This window comes from Pelodiscus sinensis, chromosome 2 (assembly GCF_052426305.1).
Source record: "Pelodiscus sinensis isolate ZL-2025 chromosome 2, ASM5242630v1, whole genome shotgun sequence".
In the NCBI taxonomy this organism is placed as follows: Eukaryota; Metazoa; Chordata; order Testudines; family Trionychidae; genus Pelodiscus; species Pelodiscus sinensis.
The window spans coordinates 227,455,314-227,483,216 of record NC_143053.1 but is presented as its reverse complement, the minus strand read 5'-3'; the positions used below and the strand labels follow the sequence as shown (position 1 = coordinate 227,483,216).

The 27,903-nt window shown below is 40.3% G+C and overlaps 2 protein-coding genes across 3 annotated transcripts; both read right to left on the bottom strand.

Annotated features, from left to right (window-relative positions):
• On the bottom strand, window positions 1–27,897 carry LOC102450762 (uncharacterized). The gene is made up of 4 exons (XM_075922536.2): window positions 27,850–27,897; window positions 4,114–4,161; window positions 3,328–3,501; window positions 1–508 (listed from the first exon to the last, which is right to left on the bottom strand). Exons 1-4 carry the CDS (start codon window positions 27,851–27,853, stop codon window positions 450–452), a joined length of 285 nt encoding a protein of 94 aa, XP_075778651.2. The 5' UTR covers window positions 27,854–27,897; the 3' UTR covers window positions 1–449.
• Window positions 15,757–27,728, bottom strand: THNSL1 (threonine synthase like 1). 2 transcript variants are annotated; one of them, XM_025180798.3, is made up of 3 exons: window positions 27,565–27,728; window positions 20,195–20,309; window positions 15,757–19,358 (listed from the first exon to the last, which is right to left on the bottom strand). In XM_025180798.3, the coding sequence occupies exon 3, from the start codon at window positions 19,316–19,318 to the stop codon at window positions 17,099–17,101; it is 2,220 nt and encodes a 739-aa protein (XP_025036583.3). In that variant the 5' UTR covers window positions 19,319–19,358; window positions 20,195–20,309; window positions 27,565–27,728; the 3' UTR covers window positions 15,757–17,098. The 2 variants fall into 2 exon arrangements, with proteins under 2 accessions (XP_025036583.3, XP_006115354.3); XM_006115292.5 differs by lacking the exon at window positions 20,195–20,309 and having other exon boundaries at window positions 27,565–27,726.
• Window positions 27,898–27,903: the final 6 nt, after the last annotated feature.

Sequence of the window (27,903 nt, the reverse complement as noted above, 5' to 3'; positions counted from 1 at the left end):
GTCAAGGGGCTTATCTGTTGTAATTCAAGAAGACTCTGGTTTTGGAAGAACAGGTGGTTACCAAATGACAAAAGTTATTTTCTTGATTAATTTATCTGTTTGTGTGGAGTAGAAAACAGAGAAATAATTTATCTGTCATGCTTGGTTAGCAAAAAGGATTAAAAATTTCCATAGACTCCTATGCACTAAATCTTCCTGAAGTGATGCTTCAAAGAGACACTGGCCAGGCACTTACAATCTACCTCCACAATATTGTCACTTCCTGATTCAGAATGTTCCCTGATTAAAAATAAATAAATAGAAACCAATTAGCCAAAATGACTGTAACTATCTACAAATTCCTGAGTGGGGCTGAAATTAACAATCAGCATCACAGATGCATGATACATCTCCTCTCTTCCTGCCACCTTGGTTCTTGCAAGCTGCCAAGAGGTTGAAATTGATAGGGTTCATGCTCTCGGAAGCTGGAAGAACAGGCATCTCATCGGTTTTTCATTACTCTCTGGACCTGTAAGAACAGAACCAACTAGAGTTAGGAGTACAAAAGGATGACATCATGTGCATTTAAGAGTACTGGATTGAAATTAACCAGTTTTGCTGTGACTGTTACTGGATTGGAAAGTCTTTGTATATTTCACATTTTGGAAGTTTTTTTAAAAACATGAACAATGACACTGTCTTTGATTGTGAGGCAGTATCAAACTGTGGAGTCTATTGGTGTTTGCTGTACTGGAATATTGTGGGAAAATGGAACAACCAACAACAACAAAAAAGATTAAAACCAATGTCCCTATGCAGTTAATCAGTTAGGGCCAGATTCTGCTACTCAAGTTTCCTTAATACCTTACTCTACAAAGAGCCATTAAAATCAGTGGACCAACCCATAGAATTGCATATTATTCAACATGAATAAGGGCAGCAAAATTCGGTAGTGCTTTGAAAAAGAAAAATGAATCATTCCAGGTCTTAACATGGGTGAATGCTGGATGAGCAGTGTAGGCAATACTGTATAGCAACCTACCCAGTGTAGAAATACTCAAAAAAGCTAATTTAGTTTATGAACCAGCCTGATTTAGCAGGGATTAAAAATCATGCCCACCTAATGTATGTTTGGTGGCCCCTATATGAGATGGGTGAATTCCAAGTCCAGCTACATCAGCATAAACTCACCATTGTGAACTAATTTATAACCACTTTGGAGTAGGGACTGTCTTGCTATATGTTTGTACAATGCCTAGGCACAATGGGAACCCAATCTCTTTAGCAAGAACTTCTGGAATCGGGACTAAAATCACCTTATTGACCTTAAATCCGTGAGGCTTAGCAATACTAAAACACTGAAAAGGGATGTTACTGTCTTCTTCAAAGGAAAATCCCACTTTGAATGCCACTGAAGGTATGAGTACAAAGGAGATGGAGGAATTGCATCTGATCCTCTGTTATTTGTTTAACAGCTTTGTATGAGATCTGATATTGTACAAAGTTAGAATTCTTGTTCCATTATCTTGGAGAATTGAGAGAACTGAACTTTCTGGCATCAGTGCCACTGTATACAGAATTCTATTTAATTGATTGCTGAGTTTGGTCTAGCTTCACCTCCACAAAGAACTTCATCTTGGCACTACATTTTTCTATTAGGATATGCCTACACAGCAACATTATTTCGAAATAACTAGCGTTATTTTGAAATAACTTAGCCTGCATCTACACAGCAGGCAGTTATTTTGAAATAATGTTGAAATACTGTCAAGCTGGAGGACTTCTCACTCCAACTCCTGTAACACTCATTGTACAAGGAGTAAGGGAAGCCGGAGGAAAAGTGCTCTATTTCGAAATAAGTGCTGTGTAGACGCTCCCAATTTCAAAATAAGCTGTTTTGAAATAAGCTACACAATTGACGTAGATCAATTTGCATAGCTTATTTCAAGTTAAGCCCTGCTGTGTAGACCCACTCTTAGAAAATGCCATTAAGTCCAGGAGAGAAACAAGCATCTCCTGCATTTTGCTGGCACAACACCAGCATTCTACATTTCTCAAAGGAAAATGAACTACATTTCTTTGTGGTAGGCTAGAGCAATTAATCTGATGGGGTGGAAGATAAAAAGCAGAAAGACAACTACTTCCTTATGTTGTTTTGTTTAGAGAGACAACACATTTCTAAACCAACACGTGTTGACTCCAATGTGGATTCTGTGTGTGGTAAATTCTGCCCTTGTACAGATTCAGTTGTGCAATACATTCACTATAAGAATTACTCAACGTATTTAGGTAGTTGGGTGCCTACTTCTATCATGGGAATGTTTGTTGCCTTCTTATAAGTGATGGACTGTAATCAAACATTGATCAGCATTACAAAAAGTGTAATAGATACATTTGTTTATGAAATAATCAAATATAATTAGATCAAAAGCAAGCTCACAAAGACCAAATAAGAAGGAAGTCAGCTAAAAAGAACATTTTCCCATAGATTCTATACGAGTATCATCACATTATTAATATAATACATTATAACACTACAGTTCTATCTTCAGAGGAGCAAAATAATACTCTCCTTCTAGTTTTATTAAATGAGCCCTAATATCTTTTATTTAAAAATACTGTGTGTTTGTTCATTGTTCTTCTGGATGGAATCCAGAACATTTACCCCGTCTATTCAGGCCTGGTCTACGCTACAGAGTCAGGTTGACGTAGTCAGCATCTACACTACACTGTCCCTCCTGCTGACAGGGCCGACTTATCCATTAGGCACAGTAGGCACAGTGCCTAGGGCCCACGATACTTTTAGGGGCCCACAAAAATGTTTTAATTTCTTTTAAAATCAGAAGAAAAAAATGAACTTTTAGGGTCGAAGAAAATGTTTTAATTTTTTTCTCACATCAGAAAAAAATGAAACTTTTAGGGCCCATGAAAATCTATTAAATTTTGCCTAAAACAAAAATTTTTTTTGAAGTATTTAAAGTTATATAAAAAATAATTTTTAATATTGATATTATTATTGTGGGAGGGGCCCACGAAGGCAAAAGTGCCTGAGGCCCAGGAAAGTCATAATGCAGCCCTACCTGCTGACATAATTCATTTACTACAGCCACTTAATTACTCCACCTCCACAAGAGGCATAATGCTTAAACTGATGTAATTATGTTAATATAGTGGCGTTGTAGACACTGCATTGCTTATATCAACTTAAGTGGCCTCCCATGAGGTAGCCCACAATTCCCACTGTGATTGCTGTGGTTACCATTTTGAACTCCGCTGCACTACAGCCAAGTATACAGATAAATGCTGTTCCCCTTTTAAAGCCCCAGGAAGTTTTGAATTTGCTCTTACTGGTTTTTGCTTGATGTGGAGATCTCACATTAACAACTGTCCTGCTGAGTAGGCTGGCTCTACACATTAAACACGCTCCTGCCTGGAGTATGGTGCTGGTGGAGCTTCTGGGTCCATGGGTAGAAGAGGCTGTGCAGTCACAACTCCACTTCAGCCACTGGAACTTTGACATTTCTAGTCAAATTGTTCAAGGCATGGAGAAGAGCTTGTTAAAATCAAAAGCAGTGGCAGGCATACCAGGAGGCAGAGAGGAAAACAGTAATTTTGATGTGGAGCCACAGACATTTCCACAAAGAGGGGGCTGGAGTCATGATGGTGTTATATGGATTGGGGTTGGGGCAGTGGGAACTATCAGGGTGCAGTGCCTCTGATTGTAGGAAAAGAAGGTTTGAAAGGAAGAATGAAAAGAAATGAAATTTAAGCTTTTGCTGGACACACAGATACTTCTGGCATTCACTTTTCCATATAGATGTGAACTTTGCATGGTTAAATTACTGATGGAGGATAGGAAATTGGTACAATTTGTGTGTACCTAGTGTAGATTATTCATTAGAGAAATGAGATTTACTTCTCTTGAGGAAGGTTTTCATGTTAAAAAAAACTCCAGGTTTCAAAATATCTTTACTTTAGTAAATACGTTAAAATAAATTGCAGCATCACATGGCTCTGAACAGCCTAATTAAAGTGAGTAAGTATCATGTGTACTGATAATGTATTTATTACATTACACATATTTAAAATTGGAATGAACTTTTGTTATCTGGAATATATGACGCAGATAGCTACCTTCACAGGGATCACAGATACAGAGTGGTATCCTTTGGACTCTCACCTCTGTCAAAGAAAAGAGAAGAATGTCTCAAAAGTATTCAGGTTTCAGAAAAACCTAGACCAGTGACTCTAATTTCAAGAATTTCTGTCTTTGTATTGCACCTGTACTTATTTTTGCTTTGGTATGCTCTTTTGAATCTATTTCCTCAATTCAGAGCTCATAGGAGTTACTACATTAGCTGCAGAGAAATCATAAGCAAAGGAGACTTAATCCTTTCCTCTTCACAGGTGCATAAGCCCTGATATAAAGCAAAATCACTGTAGGGAGGCAGGAGAAGAGAATCTGAGGGGAGTTTTCTGTATACTTCGTACTGCAGTTTGCTGCATGTGAGTTACAACACTCCACAACAAATCATCAGATAAAAATGTAAATTATCCCTGCCTGAAACAAATTCAAATGTTTGAGGTTTGTTTTAATTTGGATGGAACTTTCTCCAGTCATCTAAATCTTAATTAGAAAAGATACAGTGTTCTGGGACCTCCCTGCACTACTCCATCCCAACAGACACACACATTTCATGTTTTTTCCAAGGTGCAGCAGTACCCAAGCACTCCACTCTACTGGAGATTAAATACAATGACAGTCTCACTCCAGCCGGGCTGTGAGATTGGTAAGTGCTTGTGATTTCCTGGTTCCCGCCCCTTTAAAGATACTTCCTTTTGCATGTAGGGAGCTTACCTCAGCTTACATAGGTATGTTTGCATGGGTGTGGAATGAAAATCTATTTATGGAAACTGAATTTATTTGCCATCACATGGTGGCCACTGCTGACATTCACAGACAATTGCAATAAGTGCATCTGCATTGTAATTGTCAGGCACACAGAGCAATCATTAAAAGGTTCATAGTATGATGCAAACAAATAGTGCTCAGCTTTTTAACATACAACAACAACACACAGTTTTCTGACTCATTGTTAAAATGCTCCTTCAAGGCCTCCCTCAAGCAAATAGTCAGGCACTGAGCTTGTCTTACAGCCTTGTGTTCATAATGAACAGCACAATGCTGAAGAGCAGTACAGGACCCATGCTGTCTGATGGCTTGCTCGCAGGGTACCAGGGCAGGTTACTTGCATGATGTTCCACTGAACCTGCCCTTGATGGCATTGCAAACCCTTCCCAAAACACCCTGCAGCAAGTTGCATAGTGGCATAGCTACCCACAGTACACTGCTCTATGTCAATGCAAGAGCTGTTAAAATGGATGTGCTCCCCCAACACAAAGAACAAAGTGTGGACATACACAACTGACTTAATTACCGGGGTGGCTTTACAGCGACATGACTTAAACCAACTTTAGTTTGTAACATAGACATGTCTTCACTTAGTGCTACACTCAATTACCCAGGCAGAAACTCAGGTGCTTAACCTGAACTGTAACAACTGGTCATTAACTGTCAATCATTCACAAGTCGATCAACATTTGCTGCATTTTTATTAAGCCTGATCTTTTAGCACAGCCAGTGTTGGGTTACTTGAGGGATTCATTTTAATTACATCAAGATTTTAACTTTAAAATCTATTACTCTTAACTGGGAGATTTACAAAGGTACAAAAGTATCCAAGTTCTATAGAAAATCAATGAGTATTTGTGCCTGTGAAAATCCTCCTGCAAAAACCTGTTAATTTTGAGACTGTTTTACTAAATTAAAATTTTTTTCAGTATTAAGAATTTTTGTTCTCTCCCTTATCCCTGGTTTGGGAGGAGACAGTTGCATAGGGTCACCAACTCTCTGAGTTTCGCCTGGAGTCTCGATCTCCCAGAGGATCCTAAAGCCAAAGCAGGAGATTGGCTGCCAACAGTCCAGTGGCACTGTGGAGCAAAGGCAGGGTCCCTGGCCCCAAGCCACTCCTGGAAGCAGCCAACATGTCCCTCCTTGTGGTGCCTAAGAAGGAGAAGATCTCCCCAGCCTAGAGCAACAACTCCACAGCTCCTATTGGCTGGGAATTGTTGCCAATAAGAGCTTCAGGGGTGGTGCCTTCAGGCAGAGACAGCACATGGAGCCACCTGTTCCTCCTTCCCCCTCTCCCCACATCTAGGGGCCAGCCAATTCCAGGAGCAATGCAGGGCCAGAGCATGCACCCACTGGGACTTGTACCTGTCCAAATGCTGCCCAGCCTCAGCCCACACCCCTTCCCACACTCCAAATCCCTGCACCAGCCTGACTGAAATGCAGTTAGGCAGTACCAAGAAAGGAAATTGAAAAGATTAATATAAATGACCTCATCTTGTACCCATTAAATCAGACATGAAACTCCCATTGACTTCAGTGGTATCTGATCAGGTCTTTAATGACAACACCAAAAAAAATGGTTAAAACAAACCATCAAAGTACTTGACATTGTTTTTAGTGCTATTTGTCTCAGGTCTGCACCCTCACTAGTTTAATATGCTGCAGGCTTGCACATGAGTTACATTTTGTCCAAATTTCTCTATTTTAGTAAATGAATACTAGAGAGTATTTTGTTTTTAAAATGTAAAACATTACAAGAAAGCTGCCAAAAGAAATAGGACTACGGAAAGACAGGTCAACTTTTAAGTTTCCTTTTCCTCCATAGGTACAAATGAACTATGAAAAATACAAACTCCACTGAAAGCTGTATTCTTTTTCAGACATCTTTAAAATATGCAAATGATTATGATTATTTGTTACCTGCAAGTCTTCATCTCACAGGCCATCACAAGCCTCAGTTCCCTCTCTCTCACCCAACACTTTCCTCCTCAAAAACATATTACTCACACCAAATCTAAGGGACAGTGTAATTTGTGCCCTTGACTTCAGCACTCTGGATTTGAGATATAATGTTCTGGTTTTGTTCACTAGATTTTGTTCACTAGATTCAAATCTTGCAACTGACATAAAACATGTAACATGGTTAATCTAATATGTTGTTTTCCTGAGCTGGAACAACCAGACCTTGCTATATTTTCCACATATCAAAGAACATGGGTCAGTTGTGATTTTTAATACAATTTTTAAATTGTTTTCCTGTTCATTAAATGTTCTAGTATTAAAAAGCTCATGCAGACCCCTCCCGCCCCATCCCTCTCCTCCACCCCAAGAAGTGTTGTAAATCCTCATCAGTACTAAACTTCTGTTAGGGGCGCCATCTTGTGGTAGAGAGCTGTAAATAACAAGGATTCGAGCTAGGGATATTAAAATACATTTATTTTTGTAAACCTGTAACTGCTGAAATTTTAATCAGTTACACATTTACATGTGGGGGGAAGGGAAGCAGGAGCCAGTGCTCACAGGGAGCCAGCTTGAAAGCCAGCTCCCCACAAGCACCAGCTCCCATCTCTCCCACACTCATATTCCCCACATGTGATACAGAGGCAGCAGCACAGAGTAAGAGGGGGCTGCATGTAACCATGAGGATTATTTGATGACCTGGCTCATTGGTGAGCCATGTACACAAGTTCACGTACACATCCCTAATTCTAGCATATCAAAAGCAAGCTTTGATTGGAAAACACCATTTATGAAGAAGTCAGCTTATTTTAACATTAAGCGCTGTTTAGTGTGTCTTTACAGGCCATTTATGGAATAAAAATGCCAGTGAATACGGTTTTCTAATATGCTGTATGTCTAATTGTTTGTCAAAATGGACACATGGAGAATGGTGAAAATATTGCCCTCCTCGTGGGGTATTAGGGCCCAAATATTAAAGAACTATTTATGTTTCAGTTGTACGTATGGGACTGCTCTGCTGCACTGTTCTCCCCTAGTGGTTTAATCAGTGTAGAATGTTGCTGGAAGCACTGACTGTCTGCATTGTTTCAGCACCAGGCTAAAGCCATCTTTATTACTTGTGCTTTCATTGGTGTTTGAGTCTCCGTGTATGCATGCATGTGTCTTTCCTTTTGATGCCTTAGCAGGTTTTATGTCCCCCTGGGGTCTCTTATTTTAATTTTTTATATATAATTATATTGTGTTTTTTAAACTATTGTAAGTCAGCCTCAAATATTTTAAATAGAGAGGTGGATAAAAATAAAAAATAAAATAAAATAAAATAAAATAAAATAAAATAAGAAAGATGCCACGGAGGAGAAGGGCATGTGAAAAAAAGACAATGGGGCTGGTAAGAAAAAGAGGTTGGGGGCAGACCCAAATAAGCAAGTGTAGAGACTCAGAAGGAAAGAGACTGCAGAACAGAGATGAGATTAGATGAGATAAAGATCAGAGAATGAGGAGAAAAGGGAGGGAAAACCCAAGGGAGGCAGAAAATAGAGTGATGACAGGTTAAGCAGGCATGGGAGATAGGTAAGGCAAGGAGCAACAATGATGGATGTAGCAAGAAATCAGAAGGTAGAGAATAGTAAAGTTAATCAGAGGGGAAAGAGAAGCAGAAAAAGGTAAGTGAAGGAAGAGAAAGCTCAGCAACAGACTAGGCAGGCAGTTCTAGTTCTAAAATTGTTTACATCAGCATTTCCCAAAGTATGGTCCGTGGTCCAGTACCAGTCCTTAGGAAAAAAAATACCAGTCCTTAGAAAAATTATCGCGCACGATCCTATTAATTTGTGTGACGAGAGGTAGCAGTACCCCGCACTGCTGAGCCAGCCACCACAGCGCCTCTGCTGGGCATGCTCCTGGGCGTTGGGGCTAGATCCGGTGGGCGCTAGGACTCAGGGAGAAGGCTGGGCACCGTGCGCACCGACACAGAATGCCCAGCACCGGACACAGCCACGGGAGCTGGCGCCAGCCAATAAAGCAGCCAGGATTGAGGCAAGAAGGGGGGGGGGAGGGGGCGGAACAACCCACCAGACAGGAAGGGCCAGCAACACAATTTATTTGCATATTTATCATTTGTTTAATGAATATGCAAATATGCAAATAAATGTTACCAGTCCTCCAAAAGCTTGTGAATGGGTTTACTGGTCCCCAGTATCAAAAAGATTGGGAACCACTGGTTTATAGGTTAGCTGTCAAAACATGCACAAACACATAATCCATGGTTTGATTTTCACTATCACTAGATTTTAGAAAATCTGATTCTCTGGGATGAATATGGTAGAGCCACAGAGTACTCAAATCTAGTTGTGAATGGGAGGTGGGGAATGGAATGCCAGAGTTTGTATGCAGGGGGGAGGGAATATACAGTTTACATTTCAGTTTAGGCTTGGAGGCATTGGTATTACATAGTTTCTTTATGCATCTGATGAAAGATGCCAAGAATATTTGGAGAGTAATGTGGTTTTATTGGGTTTTGGTGACATTTTTCTCAGAACTTGAGTCCCACGTGCAGCTTATCCTAATACAGAATTGCAGTTCAGTGTCAGGTTAGCACATATGTAGTTTTGGTATGAACTTTTAGTGTTAAAAATATTTTAAAATCTAAAAAGAGTTCCTGGCCTTTCAAAAAAATTTAGGGAACACCCTTTGGTTTTCCCCATTTTGTACCTCCATTCAACTTGCCAGAGCCTCCCTATTTGGACCTGGCTGGCTACAAGCGTGTGCCTAACACGTTCTTTCAATGCATTTTCTATTGTAAACATGAAACAATTTTTCAGTATTTCACGTATACGCTTTATCATAGACCATGAGTTGAAATGACTAGAAATATGAAACAACTTCTGTATGAGGGGAAATTAGGAAGACTTGGTCTAAAAGAGGATATGATAGAGATCTATAAAATCATGACTGGTGTAGAGAAAGCAATAGGAAAGTGTTATTTACTCTCATAACACAAAAATTGGGGGTCACCAAATGAAATTAATAGGCAGCAGGTTCAAAACAAACAAAGGAAGAATTTCTTCACACAATACACAGTCAACCTGTGGAATTCTGCCAGAGGATTTTGTGAAGGTCAAGACTATAAAAGTGTTAAAAAAAAAAGCTAGATAAATTTATGAAGGATAGGTCCATTAATGGCTACTAGCCAGGAAGGGCAAGGATGACACCCCTAATCTCTGTTTGCTAGAAGCTGGGAATAAGCAATGGAGGATGGATTACTTGATGATTCTCTTGTTCTCTTCTCTTCCTTTGAAGCACTTGGCATTGACCACTGTCAGAAAACAGGATAATGAGCTAGATCGGGGTCTGCAACCTTTCAGACATGGCATGCCAAGATTTAACTTATTCACTTCTATTTATGGATCTGCATGCTGGGGAGAGAAAGAGGAAGGGTCAAGCTGGTTACAGTGACCATATTTTCTGAACCAGCTGCCACTAGGGCGAATGGTTTAATTTAAATTAATAAACAGACTAAGCATTTTAACTTTGTTAGTCTATCAAACTTCATTTAAAATAAAGTAATATATTAATGTGTCCAACACAAAAGACTTCAATGTTTTCTTTATTTATGGCAGGGGTGGGGAACCTTTTTTGGGTTGGAGGCCACTAACCCACAGAAAAATCAGCTGGGAAGCAAAAAAACTCCTCCAAAAACCCACAACCCTCACTGATGCGGTCTCCAACTGAAACACCTCACTCCTCTGATGCTCCAGCCTCATGAGGTGAACGGAAGGAATAGTGAGGACTGAGGTTCAGGATTTCCCACAGGCCAGATTTACTTTTCTGGGGTTCCGGAGTGAGTGAATGTTATGGACAAAAATGAGGGGTTCAGTGTGCGGGACAGGGCCACCAGCAAGTGAAATAGGGATGGGGTGCAGGATTTGGGAGGGAGGTAAAGTACAGAAGGGGAAGAGGTTGTGAGGTATGGGTGGGAGGCAGGGTGCAGAAGCAGGCTGGGGGTATGGGTGGGAGGCAGAGTGCAAGAGCAACAGTGGATGCAGGAGCAGGGTGTGAGGATAGGTGTTTGGCCAGGCCAGGAGGGAGGATGCAGGACCAGGATGGAGGTAGGGTATCTGGCCAGGAGGGAGGGTGCAGGAACAAGAGAAGGTGTCAGAGCAAGCTGGAGATGCAGGATCTTGGCACGGGGAGAGGGGAGGGAAGTGAGTGAGGGGGATTGGGGTATAGGGGTCTGAGCATGAGGGGGGAGGCTTACCTGGCTTTGTGCCCCCTTACAGCAACTGCCACAGCCACGCAGTCCCGGGCTGGCCCCAGAGGTGCCACTACCATTGACATGCAGTCCCGGGCTGGCCACAGTACTGCCTTCTCCCAACACAACCTAACCTGCTGCCAGGGAAGAGGGCTCTAGCGGCTGCACAGGGGAGGAGGGATGGGGCTGAGCTCCCGCTGTGCGTGCCACTGAAAATTGGCTTACGTACTACTTATGGCACACATGCGGTAGGCAGCCAACCGGAGCTAGATGGAACTTTGTTCTGACCCAGTATGGCTGTTCTTAAGAAAGTAGTTATTGGACCACACACTGCTGCTGAAAGAGCAGCTAGGCTCATGGGCCTAACTATATTCAACTTAAAGGATAACATTTTCCTATCCATTGCCCTACTACATTTCTTGTTCTTCTATTTTTTCCAAAATGAAAGGATACAAACCATCACAATATATATATAATTAAATGAGAAACTGATGAGCCATATTGTTGTTGCCTGATCTTGTATAATTATATATTTGACTTATGCATTTCCAGTTACGCAGCTGCTAATATAAAGGGAACAAGAGGAAGGAAAGGAGGCAGTGTGTGGTCATAAGTCACTGAGGGTATGTCTACACTACCCCGCTAGTTCGAACTAGCGGGGTAATGTAGGCATACCGCACTTGCAAATGAAGCCCGGGATTTGAATTTCCCGGGCTTCATTTGCATAAGCGGGTCCGCCATTTTTAAAACCCCGCTCGTTCGAACCCTGTGCCGCGCGGCTACACGGGGCACGAACTAGGTAGTTCGAACTAGTCTTGCTAGTTCGAACTACCGTTAAATTATTTTCTCTATATGATGTTTTTGACAGGATTTCCAGAGCAAAGCATCCAGCACACTGGGCTTCCAATCCTGATCAAGCTCTCTAGCTGCTACCATAATATAAATAAAACAACACAAAACAAATAAAATATTTCTGTGAAAAGGAGGGGAAAAAACTTGTTTTCCGCCTCCCCTCCTTTTTTTCTTCACCCTTCTCCCTTATTTATTTTGGGTCTTCACATCCTAAACTCAAAACTCCAGTCATCTAAAGAAGTGGGCTGTGCCCACGAAAGCTCACGATACCATTTACATGTTTTGTTAGTCTATAAAGTGCTACCAGACCAGTTTTTGTTTTTTAAGCATATCACCTACATCAGTGGTCCCCAATGCGGTGCCCGTGGGTGCCATGGCGCCCGTCGGGGCATTTATGTGCGCCCGCCTAGTGACCAGGGCCGGCCCGAGCCATTCTTGCGCCCCGGGTCCTGGGAACGCGGCGCATGTGTGGTGCCGCCCCCAAGCACCTGGCAGCCCCAAAAGGTTGGGGACCACTGACCTACATCATTCATTTCCCAGAAGACTGTTTAAGAGCAACCAGTTCCTCTCCACAGGTAGTAAATACATGGAGGGGGAGATTAGATGGGCATGAATTTACTCATTATTTTCACATAGATTGTGAATTCCTCAAAGGGACAATTTACATCTATAGAGCACCATATAAACCTGTTGTACAAAATAAGTATGTTTAGACACATTCTGCATAATGCTAGTGATTTTTATATTCTTCCTACAATAGGGTAAGAGATTTCTTTTACTTCACTGACACTAACACATATTAATTACTAGATCATTTGGTATATACCCAATATTAAATATGTCTAGAGACACCATTTATACAGGGCATATATTTTAAATCCTTTTATCACTATGAAAACTATTCTGAAATCATAGTTTACTTATAATGTTTCATTTAGCTTTAGAGCATATAAAAAGACTTGACAAGCAAGACATATTTGAGACTAAGTGATGAACTGCAACTTTATGATTATGCTAACATGGGCTGAACTTTAGGTAGTTTGAAAGTATACGTTTGACAAAGGAAAATGAAGGTGTGTCAGGTAAATTTAAAATAGTTGATCTCCCAGTATTTTTTGGGAAATATATACAGGCAGTCCCCGGGTTACATGGATCCGACTTACATCGGATCCCTACTTACAAATGGGGTGAGGCAACCCCGCACTAGCTGCTTCCCCCCAGCAGACCAGGGAGACGCGAAGCTAGCGCCCCCCCCCCCCCCCCCAGCAGACCAGGAGACGCGGAGCAGCTTTTCTCAACAGATACCTCAGCTTGAGAATAAAGGACTGAGGGAAGTGAGGTGTGGGAGAATAAAACTGAGCTCTGGAGAAATGTTTGGTTAGAGTTTCCCCAACAATATGTACCAGTTCCAACTTACATACAAATTCAACTTAAGAACAAACCTACAGTCCCTATCTTGTACGTAACCTGGGGACTGCCTGTATAGTGAATAGGAACAGATATGTAAGAGTACAAGAAGAGTAGAGAACATAATGTGTTAAATAATTATTTATGATCTTGATCTCCCTGAGTAATGCAGATTTTTTTAAACTGATGTTTTATATAGAGACAATTCTGATAAAATATAACAATTTATATAATGCATACATATAGTATATGAAAAATTAGCATTTTTATTACTAAGGCATTTGAATGAAATCAGGTCTGCCCCTTAGAAATCGGTTTGATTCTGCTGTTCTTTCTTTTATTCAAATGTGGTATTGCAGGTAGTAGCTATTGAAAAAAGAAACAGAATTATGACTGAAGAAAAGTTATGAACAGTTGGTCAGTTACTAAGCAACACATATCATGATTACTTGCAAATACCCATACGCTAAAAAAAAATCAATACAAACATTGTATTGATTAGTAGTAGAGATGTAGCCGTGTTAGTCTGGGGTAGCTGAAGCAAAATGCAGGACAATGTAGCACTTTAAAGACTAACAAGATGGTTTATTAGATGAGCTTTCGTGGGCCAGACCCACTTCCTCTGATCTGAGGAAGTGGGTCTGGCCCACGAAAGCTCATCATCTAATAAACCATCTTGTTAGTCTTTAAAGTGCTACATTGTCCTGCATTTTGCTTCATTGTATTGATTGTCCTTCAAAGTTCTCCATGAAAGACCAGTGGCTCAACAGATGCTCATCTACACTAAGAAGTTGTAACAGTTTAATGAAAACTGTGATGCTACACTAGTTTAGGGAAACCAGAGTCACACCAGCTTTACATGTAGATGCTCTTACATCGATGTAATCCTGGCTTGTATCAAATTGATTTCCAACATCACATCTTTATTTAAACCAGTTCAACGTGTGTGCAGCCCAGGCCTAGAGAGTATTGATATTGTCTGCACATCACAATGTTGACATTATGTTTTCCTGCAAATACTATAAATGTATAGTTTTCCCAGTTGAAGTGAAAACAAAATTATTGCATATCACTAATAGTACATCACAGTATTTGTAACACTAAATAGGTTTCAGGGAACCTTGCATGAAATGAAAGTGAAAATGCATTGGGTTTTTTGGTTTGTTTGGTTTTTGAGTGAATTTATACTCATGAAAGGTACTAGACAGCTTGAGAAACTTATTCTCTCATGTTAATCTATTGCCAGAACAGGTAATACACAATCAGTAGCAGTAGAAAGCTATCTAGTGTCTCTCTACCTTAATTTCAGAGTTCCAAGTATGAAGCTATGTTTTCACTAGAAATGCTGCGGCTGTGCTGCTGTAGCACTTCACCATAGACACTCACTCTAGCCAGGGAAGAGTTCTCCCATGGCTGTAATTAATTTACTTCCTTGAGGGGCAGTAGCTAGGTTGACAGCAGAATTCTTTACACCCCTGAGTGACAGCCTAACTTTTTAGTGTAAACATGGCATAAGCACAAGAGAATTAAATGTTCCATTTCAAAATCCATTCTGTTCTTAGCCCCTGCATCCCATAAAACAGTGTCACCTGTGATGAGTTCATATCACAGGAATTGTTATCTAGCAATCTGGTTGATTTTTTTTTTCAATAATCAACCAAATTTGAGGTACTTCTGTGAGCTTTGAAATACTGGCATTAATCAAACTAACACTATCCTAAAAAAATACTTCTGTTATGTTGAGTATAGCTGCTATCTTATTCCCATTATAAATCAACTACACCAGTTTTACACAGGCTTTTAGCCTAATCTTAGAATCTGTTGGTGGTGGGAGGGAAGAAGGGTTGTGCTATATATTGTTCATTAAATCAAGTTTCTCTTACCACATTATTACATTACAGTTTAAGGTAAGATTTAGCAATGGCCTGAGTTTCAGTGCTGCAACCCAGTCTACCCTATCCTTAAACATCTATATTAGTTTATAACAGTACAGGGTTTGTAATGGCACATACAGTGAGACAATCACATTTACTGTTACTTGGAACTAAAGGGAAAATTCAAACTCAGAGCTCCAGAAGTAAAAGGGTATTCATGCTCTAACACAATGCACAATCAACCTTCTTTTCAATAATAAACTTGCACTACCTTTTTGTAAGACCAATAACGTGCTGCATTAAAGCCCAGCATTTTGCATTTCATTGCTTATTTTAGGCTTTGTTTCTGAAGACAAAAAAACAAAATGTGATTCTAGCATTACTGTGGCAAAATGAAAAATAACTTTAAAAAAAAAAAAAAGGAAAAAACTAATAGAAAAAAATGTCCTGAAAAGCTATGAAATAGAAAGGCAAGGAAAAAGAAACAACTACATATATATTACACGTGCACACATAACTTTGTAGTTGGATACACCTTTATTAGACATGAAATGCTATTATTTGTATTAGGTATGATACAACATATACAAACTATTCTTATTTCAATCAGCTTATATTTTCACAAAGCACACTATATTATGTAACAAGTACTTAAATTTTACACCCTTGATTGCCAAATATAATCTACAATTAGTAGATAAGGTAAAATGATCAAAAAACTTTGACATTCATATCTATTATTTTTGATGCAAAAAAATCTGTTAAACCACTAGTTATTAGCTGATATAGAAAAGGTCTCCTGACCATGTAACCTAAAATAGATTTGCATTTAGAAGCATTTAATTTTAATTTCAATCTTCAGATAATTATTTTCTGTGGTTTCTCAGCTACACAAAAGTTACTCAATCAGAGGAGAAAATTGACATGTTAAGTAAAAGTAATTTTAAATACTTCCCAAAGCCTATGGGGTCCCTAACGCCAACACAAAATGTAATACAAAGATGATAATTCAACAATTGAGTATTTTCATTTACATTTATCCAAGAAGCCCTCTGATATTACTATCCTTTACTGTTAGATAAGATGGTGCAATAAACTTGTGACCTCAACAAAGCCTCAGCAGAAGCTAATGGAAGCTGCAAGCACATTCAGGGAAGAAATATACTTTAAAAGGTCATAAAACAGACGGAAAGCTTTTATTTGATAAGGCAAAATACTGCCCCCATGACAAGAAAAAATGTTTGATGGAGAACAAGAATTCATGATTATATATAAATCTTCAGCTACAGTCAATACAAAAGCAATATATTAAGAGAAGGCATATTGAAATATTGTATGGATAATAGGATATAGGTAATTTTACTTCAAGGATTCCAATTTAAATGCATCCCAGCTGAAGAGAAGATGGAAGCTGTTATTACATCTGAAGGCTCCGCAGTGCCTCAGGTGTAATGAGTGTAATGTTTAGCTAAATTCCCAGTGGACAAGTACTCAAAACACTTAACATACACACACAAAAAACAACTGTAGCACTTGTTAGCCATTTCAGAAAGGATTACCTTTTCACTTTAGATATGCTGCCTCCAAGATTAGGGCTGAGGCACACTGGCAGAAACCTATACTACTGATTTGTCCATACTATATTTTTTTCTGAAAAAGAGCCCCTCAATCTCTTTGGCTGCCATCAGCATTAGAATTCTCCCATTCATGCACAATTTTAAAAATTCAATGTTAAAGTGTTTTAAACTGAACATGAGAAAGTGTACTCAGAATATAAACTTGAGACCTTGTGTACTATGCATCAATGCGTGACTTTTTTGTGAAGAAAATATTTAAACTGATATAGTAAATACCAAGCAAGTTTACTTAGAACACTTTCATAAACTTCTTTTGTATTGCAGTTTCTATATATTCCATCATGACACTCACATCAGCAGCACAGATCTGATGTTTCTGCTTTTCATTCTCTTTCAATGTCTTTAACAGGCCCTTATGGACTGGAGGCAAAGGGCTGTAAGAACTCAGTAAGTGAAGCTGACTTAATGGATTTTGTTTTATTTCTGCAATCCTTAAAGCCCGCAAGATAGCAGGTGCAAACTTGGAATAATGAGCTGTAGATGGAATGATAACTGGGCATGTTCTATCTTGTAATCGATCTGCAACTACTTTAGCAACAGCGCTGTGTGTGTCCAAAATATACCCTGTAGTACTGTACACAGAGTGGATGGCAGCTAAACAGTCCTCCTCGGAGCACCACCCAGCTACCAAGTCCTGCTGAAGTTTCTCAAGTAGATCTTTCTGCAACTGAAAGTGACATTTATTTTCCAGGTCACTATATAATTGTGTCACCAGCTGCCCATCACCACTAGCAATCAGATGTAAATGTCGTTCAAGATTGGAAGACTTCAAAATATCTATTGCTGGTGATGAAGTCTGTACTAATCTTCTTTCCCTTAAATCATAGAGACCTGTTCTTATAAAATCTGTCAAAACATTATTGTCATTGGAAGCACAAATACATTTTCTGATAGGGATTCCCATCCTTTTTGCATACAATGCAGCTAATATGTTGCCAAAGTTTCCTGTAGGAACACACACATCTATTGGGCTTCCAAAAGTAATAATATCTTGATGAACAAGGTCAAGGTAGGCAGAGACATGATAAATCACTTGGGGAAGTAGTCGAGCCCAATTTATAGAATTTGCTGCACTTAAAGTTGTTCCATATTCTACAGTAAGAAAGCCAGAATAATCAGAATTAGTAAATATTTGTTTTATAGCTGTCTGGCAAAAATCAAAATCAGATTTGACACCCACTGACCACCCATTTTCTCTTTGGCAGCCAATCATCTGTGATTTCTGAATCTCGCTTACTCCATCCTCAGGAAAGAAGGTGACCACAGCAATTCTTTGCTTGTCAGTATCACTAAGACGACTAAAACCATCCAGGACTGCACTGCCTGTATCTCCAGAAGTAGCTACTAAAACCAAGTAATTGCATCTTTTGGGAACACAGTATGCAAATAGATGAGGCATCAACTGTAATGCCAAATCCTTAAATGAGGCTGTGGGTCCATGAAATAACTCAAGAAGAAATTGGTTGCCTGTCAGATGCCTAAGAGGGGCAATTTTAGAACACGTAAAGTTTTCTCCATAAGCAATCTCAACAATTTCTCCCAGTTTGAAAGCAGGTATATCAGCTGGATGTATAAATCTTTCCAATATAATCAGAGCTCTTTCAACATAAGTTGCTTCTACTAAGCTTTGCCATTCTCCAGCAGTGAATGTTGGAAGACCCTTCTCAGGAACAAAGAGTCCACCATCAGATGCTAGACCCTCAACAACAGCGTCAGTGAAATATTTAACAGAGCCTTTTTGCTCACATGCTTCAGACCTTATATGTCTGGTTGAAATAAAAGTTTCTGATTCCGTATCTTGATATCTCTTTACTGCATCAAGGACTTTATTTGCTACAGCCACTGCTGTAAGTCCACGTTCACAAAAAACACGGATATCATACCATTTTTTATAAAACCGCTTCCTAAACTGAAGTATGTCTCCTATAGAATTTCCAGAATCCTGCCCCACTACACGATCCACTTTAATTAATTCCAGCCTATTAATTATGTCTTTAGTGGGTACATCAAGGTACACAACAATCCCATTTTTCTTCATGTGCTGCATGCTGGCAGCATGCATTGGATTGGACCCAGAAAGGGAAATTACACTTCCAGATGCTGAAAACTTTAACAGGGCTTTTCCTTCCTCTTCTATAAATTGCTGACTACCAACATCCTGCAATTTTTCTGACACACTCATATTCCAGGTTGTTTCAAGGACATCATCATCCACATCTATGACACGACAGCCAAGTTTGTGACCTATTATTCTCCCAACTGTTGTTTTCCCAGCTCCAGGAGGTCCCATCAGGACAATATTCTGATCTCCAACAAAAGAGAGAGTTGAGAGCCATGACTTCCATAGTTGTGCAAATGCAAGAGTTCTTGGAAAAATCAACTTTAGATGTACACTAGAACTAATGTTCTGGCTTATTAATTTTAGATGCTGATACCGAACATGAAACATCTTCTGCTTTTTCAAGCCAACTTGACAAGTAACTTAAATGCTTTAAAGAGAAAAAAAAAGGTAATTAGTAATTCATAGAAGAATAATTTAAAAGAGTTGGAAACTGAAAATAATAATAATAAAAAAAAAGGCCCTCTCAATGCTGGAGGGATAAATATTTTTCATTCAAATAATAAATCCTGACCTTTTAAAAAGTACCATCTCACTTTTAGTGATGAATTCTTCAGCACTGCAAGATTTTAGTAAATACTCTCCCCCCCATACACCTGCATACAAAATTTAGTGTATTTTTTTTAATGTTGAAATGTTGCAGGATTTCTAAAGATGTTACCAGATACCCAAAACCCAGTTTCTCAGATCTGATGTCTTTGGCACAGTCCCAAAAGGAAGGGGATCTGTATTACACAAGTCTCTTTCTGAGTGCCCTACCTCTATCATTCAGCTCAGCTAAGGGTTGTTTCTGAGTAATTCTGCTTATAAGTGCAAAACAGTAGGTATTGAATGCACATTCAGTAGTGACCTTTGAGTCCGATATCCTCAGGATAAATAAGATTTGTTGGCTGTCAAGAGAACCCCTCAAAACTTAATGCTATAATTCTGAAGTGTATACTAACATGTTTATTTGCTACTTGCTGCTTGTTAGTAATTGAACAATTGTTTCCTTAATAGCACAGATTTGTTTTTAACCCTACATAGCTCCTTATTGACAATGAAGACTGACTAAATGTTTACCTTTTCACAATCTTATTTGGTATAAATATCTGTCCTACATGTCTATGGTTTAGGTTTTGTTTTATTCTTTAAGACAATAAAATGGGAATGCTACACAACCCATGGAAACGTATGGAAAAACATATGGAAAACTTATAAACCTACTGTAATAATTCTGGCTCTAGCTCATCCAATTCCCTTCTAAGTAGACATGACACCAAACAAACAGCATCAAGTATTCCTGGTGTGGAATCCTATTTGATTTTACACCTTCTGTAGACTGAACATATTTAAAGAAAATAAAATGAAGTGACTTTATTCTAAGTATAACCTTGCAGTGAGAGCACACTGAAATACTGGATAAATCAAGCTGTTCTCAATAACAGTATCCTGTTTTGCTTGTTTTAGAAAATCAGTGCCAGTGTCAACATGAATTGCACAGCAAAAATTCTGTGTGATGTTTAGGAGTAGTCAAAACCTGCACAAAAATGAAACAATCAGCACAAAACTGCACAAAGGTCCTCTTTTCATTGTATGCATGAAAAAAACCTGCAACTCTGTTACTGTTATTTCCTAATGGATATTAGCTAAAATAAACATGGTTGTCACAGTTTCTTTGGGGAACTTATAATGAATCTAAAAAATTATAACTTACATATTTGTGGTTACTAAAGACTTTGAGGTCATTCTTGCAATGAAAGGCAGTAGCAATACTGGATATTTACAATTGCTATGGTATTACTGACCATGTTTGGAAAAGCTACATTAAAACTAGAAATGTGAAAGGTTAACTGGAAAGCATTACCCTTAACAGGGAATGCTTAGTGGTTCCAGTTAATCTGTGGGGGCTGGAGCAGCTCCCTGTCCACCTCAGGCAAGGGGCTGCTCCAGCCCTACAAGACCTGCAGAACCTGCCTGTGGTGGGTGGGCTCTCTCTCCTACCCACTACCCCTTTAATTGATTGACAAGTTAAAAACTGTTTAACTTGACACCCCCATTTAAAACTGCTAAGAACTTTTTTTTAAAACTACAAATTGACCAGTGTTTATTTTCCAGGCCAAAAATTTAACTCACTTAACTCAAGATAACATTTTTTTTAAATTACCCATAACCCATACATAGTTAAAGCCATGAAAACAAAATGTCCTCAAACCTACATAAAACAAAATTAGCAGTAGTTTTAAAAAATAACTTCCAATAACTAAAAAACAAAACAAATCAAAACAAAAACTCTACTGTGCTGACACAGAATAGGTGAGGTCAGCTGTGATTTTTTTGGGATGGTTTTTGCACAGATTTTTTTATTCAAAAGCAAAACTGGACCCAGCTGTTCCTAATTAGATTTTAAGGATTCAGTCTTGGTGCCAATATTCTGCCTACTTGCTTAATAGCATTATATTTAAATGCTTCATTAATTTTCAGACCACTAATTTTTGTGTCTTTGCATAATGCAGAATGCCAGAAAATTTCAGACGAAAATAATGCTTTACTAACTAATAATACATGAAAATGGGAGATATACTAATAAATTCTAATCCTGAACAAAGACTTCATAAAGGCAATTAAGATTATTTATACAATTATAAATTCAGAAAGTAAATATACTAAAATATACTACCTAAAACTTTTTTTCAAAACCCAACATTTGAAACTCTAGAAATTAAAAAAAAAAAGTTTATACAAATTTATGTCTGGTCTTGTAATCTATAATACGCTCTGCACTAGCTATTTTGTGGCTACAATAAATATTACAATTACTTTTCATATTTTAAATAAAAAAATAAAAAATAATATATTGCGTTGCACACACTGATTCCTCATTCTTTTTTACTTGCAACAGGCAAAGTTACATAGTTTACATTGCCTGTTTTATAGAATGAGACACTCTGATCTCTGCCCAGTATTTATAGACAAGATGAGGTCAGAGTAAGGGTGTGTCTAGACTACAGTAAGGGTGTGTCTAGACTACAGAGTAAGGGTGTGTCGACAAAACTATACCTGAGTCTACACTACCGCTGAGTTCTGTCGACATAATGTCGACAGAACTCAGCAGTTTTGTCGACGCTGGTAAACCTCATTTTACGAGGCATAACACCTTTTGTCGACAGAGTTCTGTCGACAGAAGGTGTTATTGCATCTAGGGTTGTGTCTAGACTACAGGGTTTTGTCGACAAAGCAGTTTGCTTTGTCGACAGAACTGAATGTAGTCTAGACGCTCTTTGTCGACAGAAACTTTGTCGACAGTATCTGTCGACAAAACTTCTGTCGACAAAAGCCTGTAGTCTAGACGTACCCTAAGTATCTGTTATAGGCAGATGACAACACTACAGACTAACATGGAGAAATAAAATTAAGTGTATGGATTGTTTTTTAAACCACTATACAGAGATGAGCAGATGGAAGAGTTTTAAATATACTGCAGAAAGCTGCTTTGATTGTGGGGCATATAGTGAAATAGTAGACAGCAGTAAATGTTTGGAGATTCATCGCTGTGGACTGGATATGAACATGTATATTGGTTATAATGAGCATGGAAAATGGAAGACCTAACACCCCAGAGAATCACAGGAACAAGGAGCGTGCAGGTTAGTTCTTTAGAATCAAAAAGATTCTTTGTCCTAGTTGCTATCTCTTCCATGCAGTCTGTAAGTTCCACATGAGTGCATATCCTGGGTGGCATTCACTGGCCATGATTGAAACAGCAAAAGTTCTATTGATTGCCAGAGGAAGTCCTCAAGGGTTATGTAAAATGTAGTGTGTCACTCAAAAAATGATCATCCACATTTTTTAAAAACACACAAGCCAGTAATCCTCAATGAGAACAAATTAGTAAACCAACCCAATTTAGAGTTCTTAAATACCAAGTCTGGAAGTTTCATCTGATGTTCATTATAAAGCAGGGGTGGGAAATAATTTTTGACAAGGGACCACTTGACAAGATTTTCATAAGTGTTCAAGGTCTGCACTTTTCTAGGGAAGGGTCTGGGACAGAGGTTGGGTACAGAAAGGAGCCTGGGGTATGGGTCTGGGGTGCAGGAGAGAATGTCGGGAGAGAGTTTGGGTGAAGGAGGCAGTTGTGATCTGAGGCAGGGAATTGGGATGCAGGATAAGATTCTGACCTGGGGGAGGGATGTAGGAATGAGTGCAGGCCAGGGTCTGGGTGGGAGTTGGGTGTGGGAGTGGGTGGTGTGCCAGAGGCAGGCTCTATCCAAGATATGCTTACCTAAGCAGCTCCCAGCCAGCAACACTCTCAAACAGGCTTTCATGCCTGCCAGCAGCCCCCAGCTGGCTGTTCCATGTTGCTCTCTGCACTAGGGGGAGAGGCTTCTCTGACTGCCCCCAGCCCCAGCAAAATCTCTCAGTTTCTATTGGCCAGAAACAGGCCATTGGGAGCTGAGACATTATGCTGCACTGCCCACACCCCAGCAAAATCTTTCAGCGCCCATTGACCAGTTTCCCAGCACGAAGGGCTGGGTCAACCCCCTTCCGCCCCAGGCACCACCTCTTTCTGCTCCTGCTTAACCCATGCCCCTCTCCACTCTGACTCTTCTCCTGCCCAGGCAGCCCAAAGGTCTAGTAGAACTGTGCCAGCAGCAGGAGACCATAGCATTCTCTCCTACCACCGCAACACATGGTGAAGGTGCAGGAGGGGGTCTGTGGCCATGCCAACCTGGGGGAAGGATGGGACCATCCCAGCACTCCCCAGAAGCAGAAGTGGCCAGAAACACTTTCTACACCACTGCTACCAGTGTGTGTGTGGGGGGGGGGGCGGATGGCATGGACTCATCAGGGGACTTGCAGGGCCGTTCCAGCAGCAGGAGGTTGCACTCCCACCTCTCCCACCCCCCCCACACCCACACTCACTCACCAGTGACTAGCACAGTGCAAGATGGCCTGTCTGCACCGCTTCTGGGGAGCAGTGAGACAGTCCCACTGTTTGACCATAGCCACCTAGCCTGCACTTTCCCTGCCATCACAACTGGTGAGTGCGGAGGGAGTCAACAGCATAGACTTCTGCTGCTGGCTCCGGCCCTCCCCCTTCTAGCTGGCTTTGGCCTCTCACTTTGGGGATGCATGTGGCTCCATGTGCACTCCCCATGCAGCACATAAAACTGTCCTAAGATATAACACTGTCCAATGGCTAGGAGTGGAAGCTAGACAAATTAAGACTGAAAACAAGGTGTAACTCTTTATTAGTGGTGGTAATTAGCTACAGGAACAATTTACGAACTGCCATGTGGATTCTCCATCATGGGACATTTTAAAATCAAGATTAGATATTTTTCTAAAAGGTATGTTCTAGATATTAAGTTTTATAGCCTGTGCTGTACAGTAAGTCAGATAAGGCAATTATAATCATCCCTTCTGGCCTTAGAATCTATGAATATCTATTGATGTTTTTCCTTGTTCTTTGAATGTGTAACTTGAGATACCTAGTTCCTAATTTGCAGAAGTGCTGAACATATAATTGTAACTGAATTCAATGGGAATTCTGCTCTGAGCAAACAAAGTGCTATAGAATGCCACATTAATATTAAAAATCAAACCCTAGATCTCTCACATTGGGCAATCAAAGTTAGCAGACATTTCTGACTTTAATCTCTATGCTTCAGTTAATTATCTGTAAAATGGGCACAATACTGCCATTTTACCTAACCACTGAGATGTGAAGATAAATGTATCAAAGTTTGAGAAGGACTCAGGCCAAGACTTTTAAAGATATTTAGATGCCTAACCCCCACTGACTTCAATGAGAAGTCTAAATACCTCAGGTTTGGGACCTCAGACACTTAACTGAAGAACACCATAACAAAGCCCATGAGAGAATGAATAAATATATTCAGAGCACACTGTGAAGGGTGTGCAGTATTAAGTGCCATGGAGTCATACATTGAACGACCAGGATACAATCAAATATTGAATAGGTATCCATTCAGTAAACACCATTTATCCTGTGCATTGAATGAGGCTTGGGTCTTGTGATAAAATACATGATCATAAAATTAAAGACCATATCACAATGCACAGACGAGGGGACCAAACTAAGGATGCACAGACAATCTTAATTTTGGCACTTCCTAAATTCTCATTACTGAAAATTTCAACTTTAATTTTCTTTTAATGTAATTTTTTTGGGGTGGGGGTATATGTGTGTATATAATTGCAGGCTTATGTGATGTTTTACAATGCGACATAAAAGGATAAGCTGAGGAGCTTTTCACATCCTAAAGCAATATCAGAGATATTACAAAATGTCAGCCAAAATGGAACTATTCAGTAGAGGGGGAAAAAAAATGTGGGAATGTAAGTCCAAAGCGGGGTGGTGTTACCTGCACTGAAAAAAAAAAAAGCAGAAAATGGACACAACAGATTCCAGGATACACTTAGGAGGTTTTGTTTGTTTTTCAATATACTATAATTCAGGAATGTGAAAGGTTAAAATAACCAGCTGGCTGATGGGGGTTGGAGCAGCACACCACTCACCATGGGCAGAACAGGGGGGAGGCTCAAACAGGGGCTGCTCTGGGTATAAATCTCTGGGATTCAAAGCTAGAACGCATTTATTAAGCAGTCTTTAAAATATCTGGAAAGAGCCAAATGTAAAGTTCTGATTTAATTAAAATTATCTAACATGTACTTCTAACATATAGAATGAGGCAGAATATGTAGTAGTTCTAAAATAAAAAAAGGATACGAATTATTACTAAAAAGAACTATGCACAAACACAAGGAAGATAGGAAACAGCGGACCTAAATGAAAACTCATAAATGGAATGGCAGTTTAAATTATTACAAATTATATAGAGGAGGTAAGTAGAAGAATAGGTAGATATTAAAGTACTGTGGTGATGAGCACTATAAAAGTAATGACACAGAGCAGCGTTTCTCAAAGAGGTCCACGGATACACTGAGAAACCTGCTAACTGGCTGCTCCAGATTGTTTATTTACTAGCGCTGCAGACACAGAGCCTCACAGCTCCCATTAGCTCTGGTTTGTTGTTTGCAGCCAACGGGAACCACCAGAAGTGGTGGCCCAACCAACGCTGCTTCACCTTGGCTGCAAGCAGTGAACAAGAGCCAATGGGGGCCACAAGGCTTTGTGGCTACAGAGCCAGTAAATAAACAAACCGGAGTGGCCAGTTAACAGGTTTCTCAGAGCGGATCTGTGGACCACTTTGAGAAACGCTGACATAGAGCAGAAGCAAAATGCAGGGCAATGTAGCACTTTAAAGACTAACAAGATGCTTCAGCTACCCCAGACTAACACGGCTACATTTCTATCACTATTTGACATAGAGCAATGTTTCCTAACTGGAAGGTCACAGTTCAAAGGGAGGTCACCAAATACAATCAAAGGGATTGTGAGGCACTGAACATTTTATTAAAATTCTAAAGCAAAGAAAGTTTCCAGAATAATGTTGGGGCCAAAATCTTCAATGTTTTTGAGTTTGCATAGGTGACCCTCTTCTACTGTCTCACTCCTTCATACCCATACTCCTCCAGGTTATCTATGGATACAGCTACACGGAGCAGCTATATCAGGATACCGGAGGTATCTCAAAATAGCTACCCCATGTTTTAACAAGCCACCCATTATTTCAAAATATTTTTCAAAATAATGAGCATGCTATTTCGACATCCATGTAACCGTCATTCCCGGAGGTCTCCAAGAAGTGTGTTATTTTGAAATTTGGCGCTGTGTAGATGCACCAAATTTCAAAATAAGCTAGTTTGAAATAGACTTGAAATAAGATAAGCAAATCTTATTTTGAGTGTGTAGACGCACCCTATTTTCTGCCAAGCTCTTCAAACACACATATAATAAATTTCATAGGTTTATGATCACAGATACATTTTGACACTTATAGAAAATGTTAGAGGGTTGCAACAGTTTTCAAAAACTGGGTTGCCAGCCTGAAAAGAAAGCGAAATAGGGAGCTCCAAGCATGGTGCTATAGGTCTGAAGTGTTTACAATGACTGCAAGCTACCAGTTCAAAATAAAGGATGTCCTGGTGACATTCTCTGGTTCACGTGAAAAAAAATTAAACCAACAGAAAGCAAGCAAAGGTTAGCTATTACACAGTGTGTGGGAAGAGACCGCCCCTCAAAATAAACCGCCTTCCAGACTATGCCCCTGTAACTATCCCGAGTTTCCCCCTACCACCCATCCAGGGCAAAGACTTCTCGGGGCTGGAACAGGGCGGCATCTAGGAGGCAAGAGTGCCGCTCGCAGCAGCGCCCCTTGTCACAGGCAGAGGGGGATGCTGCTCCTCACTGCAATGGGGACCCCCGCGCGGGAGGGGGAGCTAAGGCAGCCGAACCCCCGCTGCTATAGGGACCCCCCCTCATGTGGTGAGTTTACGGCTGCCCCACAGGGATCCCTACGGGGGCGGAGGGATATCGGCAGCACCGCACGGACTTTGAGCTCGCCCAGGGATCCGGCTACCTCGCCGCTGCAGCGCCCTCCAGGACGGGCAGCGGCCCCAGAAACTCAGTCTGAGCCCTTAACGGAGTCACTGAGGGTCAGACGTACCCAGCAGCAGGGCAGGGCCGCGCCGGGCCTGGCGCACGGCTCAGAGCCCGCACGTTAGCAGCAACGTGAGCCTCAAAGTGCCGCCGTGCAAACACAACCTCGCCCTCCGCGGCACCACCTCGCCCGCCTCTAGACTGCGCATGCGCAGCAATCGCATCGGCAGTCTTCCAGGGCAACAGCGCGTGCGCAATTATTTCCCCAATGTGGGGCGCCCTCCGCGGCACCGCCTCCCGTCCTAGGTCTACACTAGTGCGCCTGCGCAGCGCCTGGGGCGGGGGAACTCACCCATGCTGCTCAGCTTAGTGCGCGTGCGCGGCTTCCATCTTTTTCTTCTCTCCC

Coding starts and splice junctions, on each gene's coding strand:
- LOC102450762 (XM_075922536.2), bottom strand. Junction 3,502..4,113: donor TATCTGTGATCCCTGTGAAG/GTAGCTATCTGC, acceptor CAATTTGACTAG/AAATGTCAAAGTTCCAGTGG. Junction 509..3,327: donor TCCACATCAAGCAAAAACCA/GTAAGAGCAAAT, acceptor CTGTTCTTACAG/GTCCAGAGAGTAATGAAAAA.
- THNSL1 (XM_025180798.3), bottom strand. CDS start 19,318: ATGTTTCATGTTCGGTATCAGCATCTAAAATTAATAAGCCAGAACATT.